Below are 23,711 nucleotides of genomic sequence, written 5' to 3'. Positions count from 1 at the left end.
AGTTCCCACCAATATCCAGAAACTTCACAAAGCCATTGAAGAGGAGTGGGACAACATTCCACAGATCACAATCTGACCAACTCTATGCAAAGGAGATGTCGCAATGCATGAGGCAACTCAGTAAAATCTTTGAAATTGTTGCGCTTATATTTTTGTTAGGTTTATATGAAAAGGAGACGCGCTATGCAGGTGTGAATGGCTTTAAAGTCAAACAAAAAGGTGAAAATATAGTTCATTTATTTGAGAAGATTGAGTGTTGCCATTTCATTATACTGTTGTACAGTGCATTCAGAAAATATTCAAACCCCTTGACTTTCCACACTTTGCTACGTTGTAGAAATAAATATTACCCTCATCAATCTATACACAATATGCCATAATGACAAAACAAGTTGACATTTTTGCAAATGTATAAAAAAAAAAAAAAAACTGATGACATTTATATATGGACAATTCCTTCGACCTCATGGCTTGGTTTTTGCTCTGACATGCACTCAACTGTGGGACCTTATATAGACAGGTGTGTGCCTTTCCAAATCATGTCCAATCAATTTAATTTACCACAGGTGGACTCCAAATCAAGTTGTAGAAACATGTCAAGGATGATCAATGGAAACAGGATGCACCTGAGCTCAATTTCAAGTCTCACAGCAAAGGGTCTGAATACTTAAGGAAATTAGGTATTCCTGCAAACATTTCTCGCTCTGTCATTATGGGGTATTTTGTGCAGATTAATGAGGCATTTAAAAAAAAATCCATTAAAATGTGGAAAATGTCAAAGGGGTCTAAATATTTTCCAAATGCACTGTACGGTAGCCCTTTTCTTGAACAACAATATGAGCATACAGAGCAATAGCATTGGTTTCTTACCACTTTATTTTGTTAATTACAACTCAAATCCAGTGGTAGTCAGCTTCCACATATTTTTGAAATCGTACCTGCAGCAGTAAAAGACAGAATTCACAACAAACGCAACCTTTTGAAATGAAAACAAATGTTTTAACACCAAACCAATATAACTACCAAGTTACTTTGTCGAGAAATGGTAACCCTTACTTTTCATCAGAAATATGAAATAGTTGTGGTGCTAATGGCGCAGTAGTTGTTCAGAAATATTAGTCGTGTCGTTTTTCCTTTCAAAATCTAAAAACAAAATTAGAAGCTTTGAATTTATACACAAACAAAAATAACCAAAATAATACTTCCAACATTTGAACAATATTTGGACTGATGTTGAGGATGACATTTAAAACAGTAAAAACTATAGCACCTCATGAAGAGAACACTAAAGAATTCCTCAGCCCCCAACCTGAGCCAATCTTCTACTTTGAAGAAAAAAAGATGATAAACTAGATGATAGGTCATTGAAATGAAATCATAATACTCTGATGTGTGGCTACATATGAGCAACTGAAAGTGCCTTCATAATACGATAACGTTATAAACTTAGTGTCTAAGGCAGGGGTGTCAAACTCATTTTGTGCCGGGGTCCGCATTTGGTCCTCAATGAGGTCTGTAGGGCCGCACTGAAAATGTATTACATTCAGCGATGTAGTGGTAACAATTTTTATTTTTTATTATTATTTTATTTTTTAAATTGGTGGGTAAACTCTGTTCGCCAGTCACGGTGAAGAAAGTAAGGCTCCCAACACTTAATGCATTTTTCCGCAAAAGTTGGGTATGCCGATAATCATTTCTACACAGTTTCGATTTGGTTTTAGTCATTTGAAAGAATATTGAGTTCGTCTTCATTCCCCCCCAAAATGATATATATGATTTAGTATTTTTTTTTGTATTTTGTATTCTTTTACTCAAACCACCCGTGGACCGTATGTTTGACACCCCTGGCCTTGATTTAAACGTAACCATATTTTGGTTGCGCTCTCTCTCAGTACCCTGATAAGGCCCCATATCTACACTGAAGAAAAATACAAACGCAACATGTAAAGTATTGGTCCCATTTTTCATGAGCTGAAAAAAAGACCCCCGAAATTTTCCATATGCACAAAAAGCTTATTTCTCTCAAATTTTGTGCACAAATATGTTTACATCCCTGTTAGTGAGTGTTTCTCCTTTGACAAGATATTCCACACCTGTCAGTGGGATGGATTATCAAGAAGCTGATTAAACAGCATGATTATTACACAAATGCACCTTGTGCTGGGACAATAAAAAGGCCACTCTAAAATGTGCAGTTTGGTCACACAACACAATGCCACAGATGTATCAAGTTGAGGGAGTGTGCAATTGGCATGCTATCTGCAGGAATGTCCATCAGAGCTGTTGCCAGAATTGAGTGTTAATTTCTCTACCATAACCATACGTCGTTAGAGAATTTGGCATTACGTCCAACCTGCCTCACAACCACTTGTATGGTGTCGTGTGGGAGAGCGGTTTGCTGATGTGAACAAAGTGCCCCATGGTGGCTGTGGTGTTTTGGTATGGGCAGGCATAAGCTACGGACAACAAACACAATTGCATTTTATCGATGGCAATTCGAATGCAGAGATGGTGACGAGATCCTGAGGCCCATTGTTGTGCAATTCATCTGCCGCCATCACCTCATGTTTCAGCATGATAATGCACAGCCCCATGTCTCAAGGATCTGTGCACAATTCCTGGAAGCTGAAAATGTCCCAGTTCTTCCATGACCTGCACACTCAGACATGTCAGCCATTGAGCATGTTTGGGATGCTCTAGATTGACGTGTATACCAGTGTGTTCCAGTTCCCGCCAATATCCAGCAACTTCGCACAGCCATTGAAGAGGAGTGGGACAACATTCCACAGGCCTGATCAACTCTATGTGAAGGAGATGTCGCACTGCATGAGGCACATGGAGGTCACAACAGATAATGACTGGTTTTCTGTCCCATGCCCTTACATTTTCTATTTTAAGGTATTTGTGACCAACAGCTGCATATCGTATTCCCAATCATGTGAAATCCATAGATTAGGGACTAATATGAACTGTAACTCAGTAAAATCTTTGAAATTCTTGCATGTTGCGTTTATATTTTTGTTTCAGTATAGTAAATTGAATGTAATCATATTGCATGTGGAATTAACTTTTGCATAAAGTTAAAAACATTAAGAGTTAAAAATTCAATATTACAATCAAAATTAACACTCAGGGCAATATTGAGTTGCTTTACGATGCAATCTGAGACCATTTACATCACATTGTTTTTAGACAGCTACAGCTCCATTTCATAATGCTCGATAAAACAGCCCTTCCAAACCATCACAGTCTTATTCCACTCAGTACCTGAAGCCCCCTCCACAATGAAGAAGCAGCCTTTAGCAATTGTGTTTTTGAGAACATTTAAACATACAGGAAGAAAAGAGATCCTGGCCTCACTATTGTCTCATCTCACCAATTCATAGAAAGTTGAGTGAAACAAATGTGAAACAGAGATCAATTCAGCCTGGAGGTCCAGCCTAGAGAAGAGATGTAATGTGGTTTTACTGGAGGAGGGAGGGTGCATCCATTCTGGGGCCCGCGGGAGCAGCCATCTTGGGGCCCAGTGGCTCAAGAGGAGAAGGTGGCAGTGAGGATGGCCTCGTTCTGCTGGTGGTGGAGCGTTCCGATGCCCACAGCCGGGGCGGGCAGAGTAGGCCGACTCACCAACCGGAGCTGGAGGAAGAGTAGAGGGAGAAAGAAGGTGTGCAAATGAAAATGGTCGGTTAATATACACTGCTCAAAAAAATAAAGGGAACACTTAAACAACACAATGTAACTCCAAGTCAATCACACTTCTGTGAAATCAAACTGTCCACTTAGGAAGCAACACAGATTGACAATAAATTTCACATGCTGTTGTGCAAATGGAATAGACAAAAAAGGTGGAAATTATAGGCAATTAGCAAGACACCCCCAATAAAGGAATGGTTCTGCAGGTGGTGACCACAGACCACTTCTCAGTTCCTATGCTTCCTGGCTGATGTTTTGGTCACTTTTGAATGCTGGCGGTGCTTTCACTCTAGTGGTAGCATGAGACGGAGTCTACAACCCACACAAGTGGCTCAGGTAGTGCAGCTCATCCAGGATGGCACATCAATGCGAGCTGTGGCAAGAAGGTTTGCTGTGTCTGTCAGCGTAGTGTCCAGAGCATGGAGGCGCTACCAGGAGACAGGCCAGTACATCAGGAGACGTGGAGGAGGCCGTAGGAGGGCAACAACCCAGCAGCAGGACCGCTACCTCCGCTTTTGTGCAAGGAGGAGCAGGTGGAGCACTGCCAAAGCCCTGCAAAATGACCTCCAGCAGGCCACAAATGTGCATGTGTCTGCTCAAACGGTCAGAAACAGACTCCATGAGGGTGGGGCACATGAGGCACAGCCCTCCATGTGCTCGCCAGAGGTAGCCTGACTGCCATTAGGTACCGAGATGAGATCCTCAGACCCCTTGTGAGACCATATGCTGGTGCGGTTGGCCCTGGGTTCCTCATGCAAGACAATGCTAGACCTCATGTGGCTGGAGTGTGTCAGCAGTTCCTGCAAGAGGAAGGCATTGATGCTATGGACTGGCCCGCCCGTTTCCCAGACCTGAATCCAATTGAGCACATCTGGGACATCATGTCTCGCTCCATCCACCAACGCCACGTTGCACCACAGACTCTCCAGGAGTTGGCGGATGCTTTAGTCCAGGTCTGGGAGGAGATCCCTCAGGAGACCATCCGCCACCTCATCAGGAGCATGCCCAGGCGTTGTAGGGAGGTCATACAGGCACGTGGAGGCCACACACACTACTGAGCCTCATTTTGACTTGTTTTATGGACATTACATCAAAGTTGGATCAGCCTGTAGTGTGGTTTTCCACTTTAATTTTGAGTGTGACTCCAAATCCAGACCTCCATGGGTTGATAAATTTGATTTCCATTGATAATTTTTGTGTGATTTTGTTGTCAGCACATTCAACTATGTAAAGAAAAAAGTATTTAATAAGAATATTTCATTCATTCAGATCTAGGATGTGTTATTTTAGTGTTCCCTTTATTTTTTTGAGCAGTGTATATAGATTTTTTTAAATCAAACCCAGTCAAATATACAGTGTACAAAACATTGGGAACACCTTCCTAATATTGAGTTGCACCCCTTTTCGCCCTCAGAACAGCCTCAATTCGTCAGAGAATGGACTCCACATGGTGTCGAAAGCGTTCCACAGGGATGCTGGCCCATGTTGACTCCAATGCTTCCCACAGTTAGGTCAAGTTGGCTGGATGTCCTTTGGGTGGTGGATCATTCTTGATACAGACGGGAAACTGTTGAGCGTGAAAAACCCAGCTGCGTTGCAGTTCTTAACACACTCAAACAGGTGTGCCTGGCACCTACTACTATACCTTGTTCAAAGGCACTTGCCCATTCACCCTCAATGGCACACATACACAAATCATGTGTCAATTGTTAAAAATCCTTCTTTAACCGGTCTCTTCCCCTTCATCTACACGGATTGAAGTGGATTTAACAGGTGACATCAATAAAGGATCATAGCTTTCACCTGGTCAGTCTGTCATGGAAAGAGCATGTTTTGCACACTTAGTTTATTGTGCATGTTTGAGATCCACTACATTGCAGTCGGACTGTGCAGGATCCCTGATCTACAAATCACCTTGCATCCCAAATAACTACTCATTATCTGATCAAAATGAGCAATTCGGGAGCCGCGCCTTGCTTGCTCAAACTGATCCCCTCAAACACATGAACAGTATTTCTCTGATCATTCAGACAGGGGCAGGACTCACCTTGCAGGCCAGCTGCTTTTCAAACCTAGGGGCCACGAAGGACCAGGGGCCCATGTTCTGGGGCTCCTCCTGGCTCCAGACGAACTCTGTATGGGACACAAACACATGAAGAAGATTACATAAAAAAATTATCTTGAAAATGGCAAAATACTAGGGATGGGGACAGTTAATCAAATATCGGAAAAAATGTAATGATATTATTCGAATAGTGAAATCATTTCAAATGCCCATCCCTACCAAATACAGTTCACAAAATGATTTATTGATCCGATGCTGCTGCACAGTCTCTAGTAAGCAGTGTTGAACAGTAAGAGCCTAATCCTGGAATAAAAAGCATGCTAAAAATGGAGAATCTCCAATGCAATAGCTTTTTAAACCAGGGTTAATGTGTGTCTGGGAAACAGGCCTATAGTGTCTGTGGTAAGAAGTGAAGACCAGGTCAGGGGTCACTTATATACATTTGTTGTCAGTGTACTTGGATAAAAGCGACTGCAAAGTGGCATTTTAGATATTAGATGTTTGAGGTAAATAGTGGCCAGGTCAGGTATAGCCTACCTTTGGCGTTGGTGTACTTGGTGAGCTCCTGCTGCAGGGCTTCCAGAGGGAAGGGACACAGCTCCTCCAGTCTGATCAGTGCTGTGGTCTGAGTGGCAGCTGACGTTTCCCTCTGTTTCAACAGGGCATAGTAGTGCTTCCCTGAACACAGCACCACCCGCTGGACACTACAGGGATAGCAGGAAAGGACAGTTATTAAAGCAGTTGGGTACATACATATGACACCATAACACAAATGACAACATTTTAAAATGAGATACACTTATCAACAGGAAGCAGAAGAGAGGGTGTAATGTTGTGGATACTTCTTTACCTGGCTGGTGTGACTGAGGTGTCACCAATCACAGGTTTGAAAGAGGTTCCAGGAGCCATGTCAGCCAGACTGGATGTTGCCCCCTACAGGTAGAGACAGGAACTCATCAAATCAGTCACCAAAAATATCCCCATAAACATGTTCACAGTATCCCTGTTTGAATACCTTAAAATTAACCCTTTCTTTCCTTGAGGAAATCATTGATATGACATGGTAAGATTGGTGGAAGCGATGCAGTGAAAACCATGCCTTCACCTAACCACGCACTCACCTACAGATCAGTGATTACCTGAAGGGGGGGGAGGAAGGATGCATTTTAAAGGTATTCAAACAGGCCCATTGAACTCTAATGGCTTGTATTAGATGTGTTATTGAGTAGCCTACAGAGAGTCGGAGCAGAGTCTTGGGCCCGGCCACGATGAGCGGCTTGCGGAAGTTGCGAATCATCTGTCGTCTCAGCAGGTGGAAGTACTGTGCTGGAGTCGTAGGGTTGACCACGCCCATGTTGACATTGTCACCATCCACCCCCTCCTCCTTACTGTCACACAGCTGGGAGAAAGAGAAAGACGAGGAGATTTAGACACCGATACAATAAATAGTACAAAGAGACAGTGAGAGAGTAGACCGCGGCATACAGTAGCTACAACAGAGGTAATCGTAGCTGCTATTTGTAGAGGTATTTGTTTCCAAAGAGTTCTTAAAAAAAAAAGTCTGTTCTTCTCATTTCTCACTGCCACAAAATGCAGAGGAGATCAGAGGTTCCCCGCTCCTTTAAAATTGTTCCCCATGTGATTTGCGTTCCCCTACTCACCTGTAGGAACCTCTCCATGCGGCAGGAGGAGTGTTCAGGTCCTGCTCCGTCGTAACCATGGGGAAGCAGGATCACCATCCCGCACTGCAGCAGCCACTTAGCCTCGCCTGGGAGACACGTTTCAAATCAACACCCAGTGGAACCAGAATGTAGCGCCTAACGTTTATGAAGGCCTTATGAATGCGCTATAAAGCTTTTATATTAAAAAGTGTAGTTTGTGTTCTACTGGGACCCATGATTTACTGATCATGTTGACCAAATATCCAGTTTAATCTTAAATGTATACTAAACAAAGTGTTGACTCCATTCTGTGTATCCCCTTCCCCCGAGCCCTTGTTAATCTGTGTTCACAGAACTGAAAGGACTTGATAGGTGATCGCACCAGGGGCTAGAAGGAAACTGGTTTATGGTATTCAACTATCTGCAACCTCAAAAGGTGGTGACCTAAAAATAGCCCTTGACTGACTTCAGAAAGTTATTGACCAGAGTATCAGCATTCATTACCTCCAGAGAGGAAGGTGTCGAATATGATTTGAGCTCCGTTGAAGAAGTCTCCAAACTGAGCCTCCCAGATAGGCAGTAGTTTAGGCTGGGCGATGGCCATGCCATACTCAAAGCCCAGCACGGCCTCCTCAGACAGGGCACTGTTGCACACCTAGAACAGACACACACGCAGAAGAGTGCACGCCGTATCACAGGTGGGTGTCCAAGACACTCTTATACAACTTAGAAGTAAAGCAAGTAAACAAGTCATGAGGTCCAAGTCTCATGTGAGTAAAAAGGGTTGAATCTCAAGTCCCAAGTCGTGCAAGTCGAGTCCCAAGTTATTTTGTATCAAGTCCCATTGTTTTTAGTTTTTCTTCTCTCGTTGCAATAACTCATTATTTACCTCCATGAATCCTTTCTGTTCAGGGTCTATGTGATTGAGGGGGATGTACATGTCATCTGTGTCTTGACAAACTATCATGGCATGTCTCTGACTGAAGGTGCCCCTACCAACATCCTGTCCACTGATACGAATGTTGAACCCTGCAAAACAAATGAAAAACAAAACACATTCTTACAGCCAGAGACATGAGAATTACATATATAAATGACTAAAAATGACTATACATTTGTAAGTATTGACATAGTATGGTTATAACAGGCCTGAGAAAACAAATCTATCTAACAAGCAATTTCTGTAAAAAATGTTATCTATGAAGATCAATCCTTTTTCACATTACCCTTACCAAATTGTGCTGCCTAGGATACTCCAGCAACTAAAATGGATGCTGAACCAGGCCAGCTCAGTACAGCTTGGTTTGGCTCAGTAGTGTAAAAAGCCGTTGACTGACCTTGGCAGAGCAGAGAGCCAAACGCCATGGCCTCAGCAGTGGACCAATCCAGATTAGTTCCATTCTCCACCTTCGCACGGCGACCCTGAGAGAACACAACAGATCTGTTTGCATTGAGCTTCAGAGAGTCTTTAAAAAACAAGGGGGAAAACAACAAAGCCCTTTATCCCTTTTCCCCAGAGTCAGATGAACTTGTGGATACCATTGTCAATGAAATCTCCAACTATCCCTTTAACTCAACACCTAGCAAACTTGTAAAGAGGTTGAGATCTGTTGGCGTAATGGCTAATGTGTTGGGTTGACAGTCGGTGGACCTGGGTTCGAGTCCCGGGGTGGAACTGGGTTCGAGTCCCGTGCAGGACCCCCCCCCCCCCTGAATTAGCTACAATAGTATATATCTCCTGTAATTGTTATTACCGCCACATGCATCTTCCCAAGGTGGCTGTGTAGCTGGACCTCTTCAGGTATCTCCACAGACTTAGCCCCTACATACTGCAGCAGGGGGACAGGCACCCCCGTGTCCCAGTGGGTGACTCTGGCCTGGGGCTCCTCCAGACCTCCCCAGCGCCCCTGTAACAACAACACAACTTTATCAAGTCCATTTGTTACAGCAAAGAATGGAAATCTCCAAAAAGCACTCCTCACCAGAGACCTGGGAACAAACATTTTGAGCGTTCGCTTTAGTCTGCCTGTAGTGCCAGATGGGTGGGGTTTGCACTTTCGCAACTATTCTATTGATTCCATTGTGCCAGGTAAACTCAATCAAGCCGTATGTGAAATGAGTGCACATCACAGACCTGCAGGTTGGTGGGCGGTGGGCTGTATAGGGTCATGTTGGCCAGCTTGTCGTTCAGCATGCCGTAGTGGGCTGTCCTGATGGCACCACACTCCTCCTCTGTCATCAGGCCCTCTGAGATCAGCTGGTCAGCGTAGGAGTCTGGGATGCTCTTCCTGGAGCTGGGGGGGGGGGGGGGGTGAGAAGTGGGTAGGATGTCATGGTTAGTTATTTGGGCATTGTTCTGTAATCAAGGGTATATCAACGGCAAATAATGTAAAGCAAATATACAATTGTAGGTAAAACATATATGCTTTTGTTCATGGTTGTGGGGATGTGTTCCCTGTTCAATACAATGAGGTAGTTTCTGGACAATATTTCTGTCCATTTAGTGGACCCCTTTTGGCTCAAGATCAGCCAGAGAAGGAAGAGTATAGCAAATATACTGAACTCACCGGATAATCTTGTACATGGCAGGGTTAGTGAAACCAGGTTCGTCCAGCTCGTTGTGTCCCCACCGTCTGTAGCAGAGCAGGTCCAGGATGACATCCTTCCTGAAGCGTCTCTGATACTCTACCGCCAAACGTGTGGCGCGCACCACCTCCTCCGCATCATCACCATTCACATGGACCACCGCACAGCCCACCATCTTACCTGGAGAGGGGAGAACACACACACACACAGTGAGATAGAGTATTGAAATTCCCATTAAAAAAATGGATTTGTGATTATAATTCCCATAAAGATCTATTATAGATAAATCAATAGATTTCACATACCAACATCACTGCAGTATAAAGACGATCTCCCTCTCGCAGATGGAGTGGTATAACCCACTTGGTTGTTTACAATGAGGTGGATGCTCCCACCGACTCTGAAGTGGGGGAGTAGTGAAATGGTGAATGTCTCTGGAACAATCCCTTGACCCGAGAATGAGGCATCCCCATGGACCTGAGAAAAGTAAGGAGAGTTTCCACAATGATCCCCAGGCTTGAAATTCTGAAAATATCTTGACATCAACAATGGATAATGCCCTTATGACCCTATAAACTGTACTTCAGCGTAATAATCCCTTCCTACTATCCCTCTCTTTTACATATTGTACTACACATGCAAAACAAATTCACGAGAGGGCAATCACGTACACTATTCTATAGCAATGTTAATCAGTGAATGTGTTTCTAGTTCAGGGGTGTCAAACACATTGGCCTGAGGGCCAAGGTGCGAATTATGGGGGAACCAGGGGGGGCTCAGCTCCCCTAAATGAGACGTTAGCTCCCCTAATTGCAACAAAACCGAGGGGAGGGGGGCAGCTTCATTAAATAGTACCCACAAAACACCAGTCTCAACGTCAACAGTGAAGAGGCAACTCCGGGATGCTGGCCTTCTAGGCAGATTTGCAAAGAAAAAGCCATATCTCAGACTGGCCAATAAAAAATTAAAAGATTAAGATGGGCAAAAGAACACAGACACTGGACAGAGGAATTCTGCCTAGAAGGCCAGCGGAGACCGGTGTTTTGCGGGTACTATATAACGAAGCTGCCAGTTGAGGACTTGTGAGGTGTCTGTTTCTCAAACTAGACACTCTAATGTACTTGTCCTCTTGCTCAGTTGTGCACCGGGGCCTCGCACTAGTCTGGTTAGAGCCACAATTGGCCCAGCGTTGTTCGGGTTAGGGGAGGGTTTGGCCGGGGTAGGCCGTCATTGTAAACTAAGAATTTGTTCTTAACGGAGTTGCCTAGTTATATATATATATATATTACACATATACATTCACACACACTATACCTGGAGACATACGACTTTATTCCCAGGCTGTGCGTTCTCGTCTGGTGAGTAGTCTCCCTCCTGTTTGAGCTGCTGCCGGGCCCTGGTCTTCCCCTGGGTGACTGGGTTGATGGCCTCCAGGTGGGAGGGGTTGGGCAGCATGGTCACTTTGAGGAGGTGGGCAGCACCGAAATCCAGCTCTACAGAGGAGGAGAGGTGGGAGAGGACGTCACCGATGGAGGGAGAGTCCGCTGGGAACTCACTGAGGCCACGCATCTTACGGAACATCAGCTGGAGGTGGAGGGAGAGAGGCACACGAAACAAATAAATGTTATACTGGGGTTCCAGATTTCACCTCTCCCAAAACCTGTTCACCTCAGTAAGAAAAACAACAAAATTCAAGGTCATCATCCACAGAAACTTTTTACGGTCACTTTCTGATAAGGTAACACTGGATTCTCTCTTATCGTCACCCTGCATAGCGCATTGCAGCTGACAATTACATGGAGTTTATTGGTAATCCCCAGTGAGTGTGGTTAACTCAGGTAAACACTACAGCCAGGAATTTGACCTGGAAGTGATCCATAGTGTCTGAACCCTGACCTCTGGTGGGAACTGCAGCAGCCCCGTGAGGAGGTTGAGTCGCCCGCGATGAGGCATCCCCATGACGACGTCCGTCACCCCACTGTGGGCCAACAGGCGGAACATCTCATAGAACACTCCCATCATGCTCTCCGCTCCCTCACCACCGTAACGCTTCACCGTGGAAAACTTGTTGGCCAGGAAATTATCAAACTCCTGAGGTAACAAGATGAAACAGGTAATTTCAGGCTGTTATTGTAAAAAGAGAATGTGTTCTCAATGATTTATCTGGTTAAATAAAAGCTAAATACATAAATAAGTCAGCAAGATCAGTCGTCTTGGAAATAGGGAAAAAATTTAATTAACATTGATAAAACCAATACCATCACATTCTTGCTGATAAGATAAACATTTTGTGGGAATAAAGTCATTAAACAAGATGCCAATTACTCTGTTAGATAAGATACACATTTTCATTAAATTAGGCTATGAAAAGGTTATTCGGCTGTAATACTGTGTGACGACGTCGACCTTTGACCCATCTACCTATCCACCCACGTGACTTCAACAGGAGCTTAGCCAACTGTCTCTCCTCTGTGGAGGTCTCTTTCTCTCCCCCCCCCTCGCTCTCTTCATCCCCATCCATCCACCCATCTACCTGTGACTCCAGCATGAGTTTGGCAAACTTCTTCCTTTCCTCCGCCGCAAATGTCTCCTTCTTCAACTCCTCGAAGCGGTCGGCGAGCCACTCCCTTTCCTCCAGACTGGTCAACTGACTGGTCTCTATGGAAATGCGGCCACAGTAGGCCTCCTCCAGGTAGGCAAGCACCTCCTCCACTGACGCCTCAGCCTTACCAAAGTGACGCAGTCCTGGAGAAGAAAGGAATTTATGTAGGAGTGTGAATTTCAGGTCAGTTGAAAAAATAACACGTTTTTTTTTAGGAGGACCTGGTTGGCTGCAAATGCGTTGCAGTATGAGACCTGCTAGTCTGCCTGCTGGACAAAAAAAAACACGTGTACATAATTCTTTATCTCCATGAACACAGACTAAAGACCAAGAGCTCTGATATTCTGACAGGATGAGGCGTGTGTGTGTGTGGGACATAATTCCTTATCTCCATGACTGGGTATCATAGGAACCCTCAATCAAATGTATTTTTCACATCAGCAGTCACACAGTGCTTTTACCATCTAAATCATATCCACCAAGTCACATGCACTTTCATTTGATTGATCTACTAATTTGTGAGTGATGATAGTAATGACTGGAGGTATGAGATACTGTTGACTGTCATTGAAAATGCCTCATCCCTAGAGACACCATCCACTCAAACCGAGTGCCTGTGTTAAACGCATGTGCTGTGAGTGAGTCACCACACAAATTAGCAGTTTGGGGCATTTAAAGGCAATGATTTCCTTCCAATTTCTATTGGTGCCATACCATTGCAATGGGTGGTTTAGCAAATCAAATGTTGGGTGATGGGTTTTACATTGACTTAAAAGGGTAGGAGGCATGAGTTTCTACTCACCAAAGTAACAACACAGTTTGGTCAAAGACTTAAGTAATGTGTAGTCACATTCGGGTTACCTATAACTACAAAAATAGTTATGTTTTGGGTTTTTTACATATTTATTAACTTATTTCCGGATATCTTCTAAACGACCCATAATGGACTATTTCTTAACGTCATATGGAGAATCTACTCTGCGTTAGCTATCTTGAGCTGGCTAACGTTAGCCACTAGCCATGCAAACAGAGTGTTGGCAGTGTTTTGAAAAAACAATTGTCCACCACACGGTTCAGTTGTCAGAGAATTGAGCGCTAAATGCATATGGGCATTGCATGCATATACATGGCCTACAGAAAGTATTCATATCCCTTGACTTATTGCTAACTTCGTTGTGTTAAAGCCGGAACTCATTATTTTCCTCACCCATCTACACACAACACCCCATAAAGACAAAGTGAAAAGTTGTTTAGATATTTTTGCTAAATTATTGAAAATTAAATACAGAAATATCTGATTGACATTAAAAAAAATCTACTTATTTCACCTTTAACCAGGTAGGCTAGTTGAGAACAAGTTCTCATTTACAACTGTGACCTGGCCAAGATAAAGCAAAGAGTTCGACACATACAACAACAGACTTACACATGGAATAAACAAACATACAGTCAATAATACAGTAGAAATAGTCTATATACAGTGTGTGCAAATGAGGTAGGATAAGAGAGGAAAGTCAATAAATAGGCCATGGTGGCGAAGTAATTACAATATAGCAATTAAAGACTGGAATGGTAGATGTGCAGAAGATGAATGTGCAAGTAGAGATACTGGGGTGCAAAGGAGCAAGATAAATAAATACAGTATGGGGATGAGGTAGTTGGATGGGCTATTTACAGATGGGCTATGTACAGGTGCAGTGATCTGTGAGCTGCTCTGACAGCTGGTGCTTAAAGCTAGTGAGGGAGATATGAGTCTCCAGCTTCAGAGATTTTTGCAGTTCGTTCCAGTCATTGGCAGCAGAGAACTGGAAGGAAAGGCGGCCAAAGGAAGAATTGGCTTTGGGGGTGACCAGTGAGATATACCTGCTGGAGCGTGTGCTACAGGTGGGTGCTGCTATGGTGACCAGTGAGCTGAGAGAAGGCGGGGCTTTACCTAGCAGAGACTTGTAGATGACCTGGAGACAGTGGGTTTGGAGACGAGTATGAAGCGAGGGCCAGCCAACGAGAGCATACAGGTCGCAGCGGTGGGTAGTATATGGGGCTTTGGTGACAAAACGGATGGCACCGTGATAGACTGCATCCACACCACATTGGGTGAGGCGGGTTGCAGGAGAGTATTTTGAAGTTAATATATATATATATTTTTAAAGATATGCAAAGAAAAATATATATACATGGGACACGACGAAGGACAAAGACGTCTGACTGCTACGCCATCTTGGAATGAAGAATTGAATTGAAGTATTCACACCCCCGAGTCAAAACATGTTAGAATCACCTATTACAGCTGTGAGTTGTTCTGGGTAAGTCTCTAAGAGCTTTTCACACATGGATTGTACAATATTTGCACATTATTCTTTCTAAAATTCTTCAAGCTCTGTCAAGTTGGTTGTTGATCATTGACAGCCATTTTCAAGACGATTTATTTCAAAATTGTAACTAGGCCACTCAGGAACATTCACTGTCTTCTTGGTAAGCAACTTCAGTGTTTATCTGGCCTTGCGCAGCTGTAGAACTTTGAGAATCTGAAGGCCCATGCCAAATCTGTTCAGTCTCCTGAGGTGGAATTGGTGTTGTCGTGCCCTCTTCACGACTGTATTAGTGTGTGAGGACCATGAAAATTCCTTAGTGATTTTGACACAGAGGAACTTGAAGTTCTGGACTCGTTCCACCACAGCTCTGTTGACGTAGGCGTACTCGGGCCTCCGTTTCCTGTAGTCCACGATCAGCTCGTTTGTCTGGCTGACATTGAGAGGTTGTTGTCCTGGCACCACACTGCCAGGGCACTGACCTCATCCCTATAGGCTGTCTCATCTTCGTCAGTGATCAGGCCAACCACTGTGGTGTTGTCAGCCAACTTAATGATGGTGTTGGAGTCATGCGCTGCCACACAGTCGTGGGTGAACAGGGAGTACAGGAGGGGATCAAGCACGCACCCCTAAAGGGCCCCTGTGTTGAGGATCAGCGTGGCGGATGTGTTGTTGCCTACACTCACCACCTGGGGGCGGACTGTCAGGAAGTCCAGGATCCAGTTGCAGAGGGAGGTGTTTAGTCCCAGGGTCCTGAGCTTAGTGATTAGCTTTGTGGGTATTATGGTGTTGAACGCTGAGCTGTAGTCAATGAACAGCATTCTTACATAGGTGTTCCTCTTCTCCAGGTGGGAGAGGGCAGTGTGGAGTGTAATAGAGATTGCGAAATTTGTGGATCTGTTGGGGCGCTATGCAAATTGGAGTGGGTCCAGGGTATCTGGGATGATGGTGTTGATGTGCCATTGTGACCAGCCATTCAAAGCATTTCATGGCTAAAGATTTCAGTGCTATGGGGTGACAGTTATTTAAACAGGTCACCTTGGCGTTACTGGGTACAGGGACTATTGTGGTCTGCTTGAAACATGTAGGTATTACAGACTGGGTGAGTGAGAAAATGAAAACGTCAGTGAAGACACTTGCCAGCTGGTCTGCAAATGCTCCAAGAATGGATCCTGGTAATCAGTCTGGCCCCGCGGCCTTGTCAATGTTAACCTGTTTAAAAGGTCTTACTCACATTGGCTACAGAGAGTGAGATCACACAGTCGTCCGGAACATCTGTGCGCTTATGCATAGTTGAGTGTTGCTTTCCTCGAAGCGAGCATAGAATTAATTTAGCTTATCTGGTAGGCTCGTGTCACTGAGTTCCCTTTGTAATCCGTGATAGTTTGCAAGCCCTGCCACATCCGACTACTGTCACCGCCGGCGTAGTAGGATTCGATCCTAGTCCTGTATTGACGTCTTTACTGTTTGATGGCTCGTCTGAGGTCGTAGCAGGGTTTCTTATAAGCGTCCGGATTAGTGTCCTGCTCCTTCAAACTGGCAGCTCTAGCCTTTAGGTCAGTGCGGATGTTGCCTGTAATCCATGGCATCTGGTTTCGATATGTATTTATGGTCACTGTGGGGATGACATCGTCAATGCACTTACTGTATTAATGAAGCCGGTGATTGATGTGGTAAACTCCTCAATCGGATTAATCCCAGAACATATTCCAGTCTGTGCTAGCGAAACAGTCCTGTAGCTTAGCATCTGCTTCACCGGACCACTTCCACAGGTACTTCCTGTTTGAGTTTTTGCTTGTAAGCAGGAATCAGGAGGAAAGAGTTATGATCAGATTTGCCAAATGGAGGGCGAGGGAGAGCTTTGTATGTGTCTCTGTGGGTGGAGTAAAGGTGATCTAAAGTTGTCACCTCTAGTTGCACAGGTGACATGGTGGTAAAAATGAGGTAAGATGGATTTCAGTTTCCCTGCATTAAAATCACCGGCCGCGTCCGGATGTGCATTTCCTTGCTTGCACGGCGCGTTGAGTGTGGTCTCAGTGCCAGCATTGGTGGTGGTGGTAAATACACAGCTATGAAAAATACAGATAAACTATACTGAACAAAAATATAAAAATGCAATGTGCAACAACTTCAAAGATTTTACTGAGTTACAGTTCATATAAGGAAATCAGTCAATTCAAATTAATTAATTTGGCCCTAATCTATGGATTTCACATGACTGGGAATACAGATATGCATCTGTTGGTCACAGATATCTTCAAAAAAAGGTAGGGGCGTGGATCAGAAAACTAGTCAGTATCTGGTGTGACCACCATTTGCCTCATGCAGCACGACACATTTCCTTTGCATAGAGTTGATCAGGCTGTTGATTGTGGCCTGTGAAATACTGTCCCACTCCTCTTCAATGTCTGTGCAAAGTTGCTGAATATTGGCGGGAATTGGAACACGCTGTCGTACATGTCGATCCAGAGCATCCCAAACATGCTCAATGGCTGACATGCCTGGTGAGTATGCAGAACTGGGACATTTTCAGCTTCCAGGAATTGTGTACAGATCCTTGCGACATGGGGCTGTGCATTATCATGCTGAAACATGAGGATCTCGTCGCAGTATCTCTGTGCATTCAAATTGCCATTGATAAAATGCAATTGTGTTACCTAAGCTTTTTGTGCGAATGGAAAATTTGGGACCAACACTTGACATGTTGCATTCAAATTTTTGTTCAGTATAGTCCACAGCTTATCATGAAGTAGTCTAACAGAGTTGGCACTCCAGCTGTTGTTACCAAAGAGACACACACCTACCCCCTGAACCTTACCCAGCTAGATGTACAGTACCAGTCAAAAGTTTGGACACCTACTCATTCAAGGGTTTCTTTATTTTTTACTATTTTCTACATTGTAAAATAATAATGAAGACATCAAAATTATGAAATAACACATATGGAATGATGTAGTAACCAAAAAGTGTTAAAGAAATCAAAATATATATTATATTTGAGATTTTTCAAAGTAGACACCCTTTGCCTTGATGACAACTTTGCACGCTCTTGGCATTCTCTCAACCAGCTTCATGAGGTAGTCACCTGGAATGCATTTAAATTAACAGGTCTGCCTTCTTAAAAGTTAATTTGTGGAATTTCTTTCCTTCTTAATGCGTTTGAGCAGTTATATTGTGACAAGGTACAGGAGGGGTTGTATACATAAGATAGCCCTATTTGGTAAGAGACCAAGTACATATTATGGCAAGAACAGCTCACATAAGCAAAGAGAAACGACAGTCCATTACCATACGACATGCAGGTCAGCCAATACGGAAAATTTCAAGAACTTTGAAAGTTTCTTCAAGTGCAGTCGCAAAAACCATAAAGCGCTACGTTAATGGTGCCAGAGGGGATGGCTGCTCTTTTACAGGCTCCTAACGAAGTGTGCTAACAAAGTACTAGCGAATTCTCAATGTGTACACTAGCTAAATGCTAACAAGCGCAAGGAACATAAACAAATCGCAAGGACAGACACCCCAGATCATGAAGTCATACAACTATATCAAAAGGTTTGCTTCAAGCACAAAACAGACAACAAGGATATTGATCCAGGAGTGGATTGATTGTCTCTGCTGTAACCAAGAAGATTGATCTTGCAAGCTAGCCACTTAGCAAACCAAATGCATAGCTAGAATTTATTTTGGCACATCTTAGATAACTAAACTTAGATAATACCTTGCAAACATTAGTAGTGAATTTCAAGTGTAAATTCCCCCTCTTACAATGTGACTGGCTCAATCAGCTTTGGGGAACGGCTTCATAATGAAAAAATGATGCAACAGGTCGAAATGAAGAACGTGATCTGCTTTATTAGCCTATTGCACAAATATATTTATTTGAAAAACAAGCTAAAATAGTTTGTGGTATTGACGTTATTAAAAAGTATTGATGGTATTGAAAGTCATACTGTGGGTATTTCTAAATGTGACTCGTTTCAGGAAACTAGGCGTATGTCGCATGTCACTACTTCACAGGAGAGGCATTTGAACATAAACATTTATTTTTTTATCAATAAATGCATTTTTGACAGAAATGCCTTCTGGAACAGCTGACCTTTCATGTGCCTTAATAACAAACTTGTGGACCTCCCGAGTGGCGCAGTGGTCTAAGACCACTAGAGATCCTGGGTCGAGTCCAGGCTCTGTCGCAGCCGGCCGCGACCAGGATACCCATGGGGTGGCGCACAATTGGCCCAGCATCATCGGGGTTAGGGGAGGGTTTGGCCGGCCGGGATGTCCTTGTCCCATCACGCTCTAGCGACTCCTGTGGCGGGCCGGGCACGCTGGCACGGTCGCCAGGTATACAGTGTTTCCTTCGACACATTGGTGCGGCTGGCTTCCAGGTTAAGCGGGCAGTGTCAAGAAGCAGTGCGGCTTGGTTGGGTTTCGGAGGACGCACGGCTCTCGACTTTCGCCTCTCTCTCGAGTCCGTACGGGAGTTGCATCGATGAGACAAGACTAACTACCAATTGGATACTACAAGATTGGCAAATGTTTTATTTTTATAAATAAAGAAATTGTACTCCATCTGAAAATACAATTGTTAAATTACGAGCCTAGTTGGTTTAGACACGGAAAAGGACAGGAACCTTCCCGCTAGCCATGATTGGCTGAGATAGATGGGCTGGACATACCGAGATACGAGTTTGGATTGGTCTACTATGTAGCATGCTTCTGTCTATAACATGACATGCTCAGTATGTGTTGGTAATCCTTTCGCACGATATCATGAAGAACTGCAAAAGTGTTGCTAATGCACGCCACTTTCTGGAGTACCGAGTTTTGAAATCAATGGAATGCCCGGTGGAAGCAGAGTATGATAGCTAAGGAGATGGAGTAAATTCTGGCGTTTGATTGCAAATATGCGGAGGGAGTCGAAGAGAGAACACACCAGAAGGCTGTTGTATAAAACACCTGTCTCCGGATTACATCTTCAAACTAAGGGCAACCATGGCATTCATGACAGAGAGGGAAAAGCGTTCATCCACGGGTAAGAGAGTCTACCTAGCGACATTTTCAGATATTATACATTTCTAATTTTGTCAGAAAGTCATTTTCATTGCAAGTTAAAGCATTCTGTTAGGTACGTAGCAACGTTGGCTGGCTGACTCGCTAGCTAACGTTACATGTATGATGTGTGTAGTAATATTATTTGCATCTTAGAAAGCCATTTGCTTTGCTAGTTATGGCCTAATGTTAGCTATCTAGCTAACTAACATATAATCTAGTTAGTTAGCTTTAGCTACCTGCAGATTCATGCATGGTAGTTAAATTATGAGTTGGGATTATGGTTCATTGTTTAGCCAGCTAGCTCCATGTCTAAACAAAAGACTCCACTATGCAAGTACCGTTTACAACTTTTGTATCCTGTGCATGTGACAAATAAACATCGATTTTATTTGATATAGTGTGCGTTTACCAGAGATGGTAATGTGAAGAACAACATGACCCGCACCAAAGTCAAATTAGGATATAACGCTAGGACAACGAGAGTGTCCAAGTCCTAAAAATCTCCGGTAGAATGCCCTGCTTTTATTTCACACTCACAACCATAAGCTATTTTCTATAATTAGCTCACCATTAACTTAGCCAGCTAACTTAAGTGTCTTTAATATTATGCCCATTAAAAAAAAGTTTGTGCGCAGGAGGTTGCGCACTCCCTGTTAAAAATAAATACAAATGTTAAAAAATTGTTCAGCTGTGCGCTTCTTTACTGCCAAATTTGTTATATGCAACGTTTTTGGAACACATTCTGAAGAACATTACTGAGAATAATACCATCCTCATGAATCTCCCAATAGACCACATAGCCTACCAGATGTGTTGAGGGGTCCTTGTACAGCCCCAGTCAACATGTTGATCTCTGGCACAGTGTCCTCCACAGGGTCCTCTGGCAGTAGAGGGTTAATTTTAGCAGCCTTGTGTCCATGTGCTCGGTATGCCTCCACCAGGCGCATGAGACCATGATCTGTGTAAACAGAACAGCCTTTTTAATATCAAATTGATGTGAAAACTGATTAATTCATTTAAATACATCTATTATTATTGTAAAATGTGGGGGAAAAAGTCAATAAAGAATAACAACAAAAAAGACATGGGGTAGGAGGATATACCTCTAGGCTATGACAAACGTTAAGTCTACAGTTAGATGCAAATTAAAGCAAGTAGTAAAAGTGTACGATATGCAGTGACAATAAGGAATATATGAACAACTCAACACTTAATCTCTTCTGCAAGAATTCACTTTGTGCAAAGGATGCTTAGTTGTTTTCCCATTGAAAAAGACAATGATTTGAGTTTAATGTTCATTATCTGCAAAACATGAGCTGTGTTCAAATACCCATACTAACATACTGTATACTACATACTATTACTTCATCTTAGTATACTGTAAACAAACGGTATCGTTTCAGTTGAGCGTACTAGAGCTTCGCCTGTCTACTGGAAGTTGATGTTGTTATGCAACCTCTTGCTAACTTGTTAGCATAACAAATGACTAGCTAAAAATTGTACAATTTCTTGTGTGTTCATCAATTCAATCTGGAGTGACAGAGTGCGCTCTGGGCGTTCGCATATCCAGAGCATGGTCAGATTGTTTGCTCGTAAATTTAGAGCATTCAACGGCAGTCAATCACCCAAACTAACTGGCTAATGTTTGGCTAGCTACTTCCAGAACCAAATGAGAGAACATGTCACAATTAGTAAAAGTAATGAATTTGTATCCGCTCTCGTCGGACTTCGGCTGCATATTTTCCGCCATTTTCTTCCAATTTGAAAAGTTATGAAGCCACGCCCATTTTCTGAAGAACGTATTACACAGAACCCAAACCGGCTGCGCGTGTGCACCATCATGCATAAATGTATTTTGTCCTCCCACACCAAACGCGATCACGACACGCAGGTTAAAATATCAAAACAAACTCTGAACCAATTACATTAATTTGGGGACAGGTCGAAAAGCATTGAACATTTATGGCAATTTAGCTTTCACTTGCTAGCTAATTTGTCCTGGGATATAAACATTAAGTTGTTATTTTACCTGAAATGCACAAGGTCCTCTACTCTGACAATTAATCCACACATAAAACGGTCAATCGAATTGTTGCTAGTCATCTCTCCTCCTTCTAGGCTTTTTCTTCTCTTGACTTAATATTGCGATTGGCAACTTTCATAAATTAGGTGCATTACCGCCACTGACCTCGTTCGTCTTTCAGTCACCCACATGGGTATAACCAATGAGGAGATGGCACGTGGGTACCTGCTTCTATAAACCAATGAGGAGATGGGAGAGGCAGGACTTGCAGCGCGATCTGCATCACAAATAGAACTGACTTCTATTTTAGCCCTTGGCAACGCAGACGCTCGTTGGCACGTGAGCAGTGGGTGCAATAATTTAATAATATACATTTCTAAATCTATTTTGCAACGCTCGCGTCGCGTAGTCAGCCTGTTATGGGTCCTAAAAGCACGGAAACAGCCTCCACTGCATGTATTTTTTATTTTTTATTAAGCAAAAAACAGCACATCCAGAGGAATTACAAAGAAATAAGAGAACAAAAAAATTATACAAATCCATATTATTTCAAATCAAATACAGACATGTAGCGAATAAATGTTTGACATTTTGCTTTGTGAACGTTTTAATGATTGGAAATAGTTTTACAAATCAGATAAACATTTTTACAAAGGGGTCTTTGTCTTCATAAATTTTGATTTGTGTATGAAAAATGTTCCTAATAAAAAGAGATGTATGACATACTGACAGTCAATTGCGGAATCAGTGTAGTAAAATAATATGTAAAACTTGGATATTTCAATGGTTGTATGTATTTTGTTGCCAAGATATAGTTTTACATCAGTCCACTCCATGAATACTTCGTATTTTGGCAAATTTAGTACGATATCAGGGAACTTTTGGCCTACTAACTATATCATCATATGACCAATTAGCATACTATATACTCAATTCACGTCACAAATAGTACGGTTAGTATGAGTATTTGAACAGAGCTCTACTGACCTTGATTGAGTGTAGCGATATGGTCGCTCTTCAACTTCGGGTCCCCCTCGATTTGTTTGGGTCGGTAACCGTAGACTCCTTTTTCGGTGTGATATAGACAATCGACGACCGGGCGCGCGACACTCAGAGGAACTTTGCTGACGCAGTGCAAGTTTTTCAAGAATAGTAACACTGACATGATTTAAAATGAATAAAATAGGTCAACACTAGTTAGAAGCTTACACACACTACAGAACGTCAGCCATACTGCTTGACAAAGATGGGAGGTGACACCCCACTGCAAGCTGATTGGTTGAGCCGTCGGAGTACTTCGCCGAAGACAATCAATATGTTCTGTGGTTTAGCCAAAGAGCAGAATGGTCAAAGACAGAGGCGTAATCATTATGCCTATTCTGTTCCAAAACGTGTCTTGAACGGAAGCTTAAGGAGCGAAACGGGGAGGGAACTACCCGAATGTGTCCAATAGGAGCTCTCGTTTTCGTTGCAAAACGAAACTGTTTGGACTGATGATTAGGCTCACAGTAAAGTATAGAAACTGTGGCATGGCCGTGCAGCAAACGGATGGCATTATCTATCCAAAGTACACGAAGGGAGTTCGATTAGAATGGACTGGGATAAAACCGGTCTATTGCCATGTTCAAGTGATAATTGGAACTACGAAACTGACATTTCCGACTTGCTATCTGGTTGTGATTATACACGTCCCGCGTTACCAGTTAGCATGTCGGACATT

The 23,711-nt window shown here is 43.2% G+C and overlaps 1 protein-coding gene across 1 annotated transcript; it reads right to left on the bottom strand.

The window, feature by feature from the left end:
• Positions 1 to 220: 220 nt before the first annotated feature.
• On the bottom strand, positions 221 to 23,364 carry LOC139540409 (2-oxoadipate dehydrogenase complex component E1-like). The gene is made up of 18 exons (XM_071344206.1): positions 22,979 to 23,364; positions 20,774 to 20,926; positions 12,539 to 12,750; positions 11,902 to 12,096; positions 11,320 to 11,589; positions 10,311 to 10,482; positions 9,987 to 10,185; positions 9,554 to 9,713; positions 9,174 to 9,326; positions 8,757 to 8,841; positions 8,309 to 8,448; positions 7,924 to 8,074; positions 7,420 to 7,526; positions 6,993 to 7,157; positions 6,609 to 6,691; positions 6,296 to 6,462; positions 5,741 to 5,826; positions 221 to 3,636 (listed from the first exon to the last, which is right to left on the bottom strand). Exons 1-18 carry the CDS (start codon positions 23,154 to 23,156, stop codon positions 3,532 to 3,534), a joined length of 2,781 nt encoding a protein of 926 aa, XP_071200307.1. The 5' UTR covers positions 23,157 to 23,364; the 3' UTR covers positions 221 to 3,531.
• Between the last annotated feature and the right edge of the window lie 347 nt (positions 23,365 to 23,711).

The sequence above is a fragment of the Salvelinus alpinus genome, chromosome 15 (assembly GCF_045679555.1).
Source record: "Salvelinus alpinus chromosome 15, SLU_Salpinus.1, whole genome shotgun sequence".
NCBI lineage: Eukaryota > Metazoa > Chordata > Actinopteri > Salmoniformes > Salmonidae > Salvelinus > Salvelinus alpinus.
Note: the sequence above shows the minus strand (reverse complement) of the source record. Positions and strands in the feature narration are given on the sequence as shown.

Bases quoted from the DNA above. Each gene is read 5' to 3' on its own strand.
- LOC139540409 (XM_071344206.1), bottom strand. From the start codon at position 23,156: ATGTCAGTGTTACTATTCTTGAAAAACTTGCACTGCGTCAGCAAAGTT. The intron at 10,483-11,319 runs GTATAGTGTGTG...TACTTTTCTCAG, and splicing joins ATAAAGTCGTATGTCTCCAG to GTCCATGGGGATGCCTCATT. The intron at 8,449-8,756 runs GTCAGTCAACGG...TTTGTTTTGCAG, and splicing joins TGGCTCTCTGCTCTGCCAAG to GGTTCAACATTCGTATCAGT.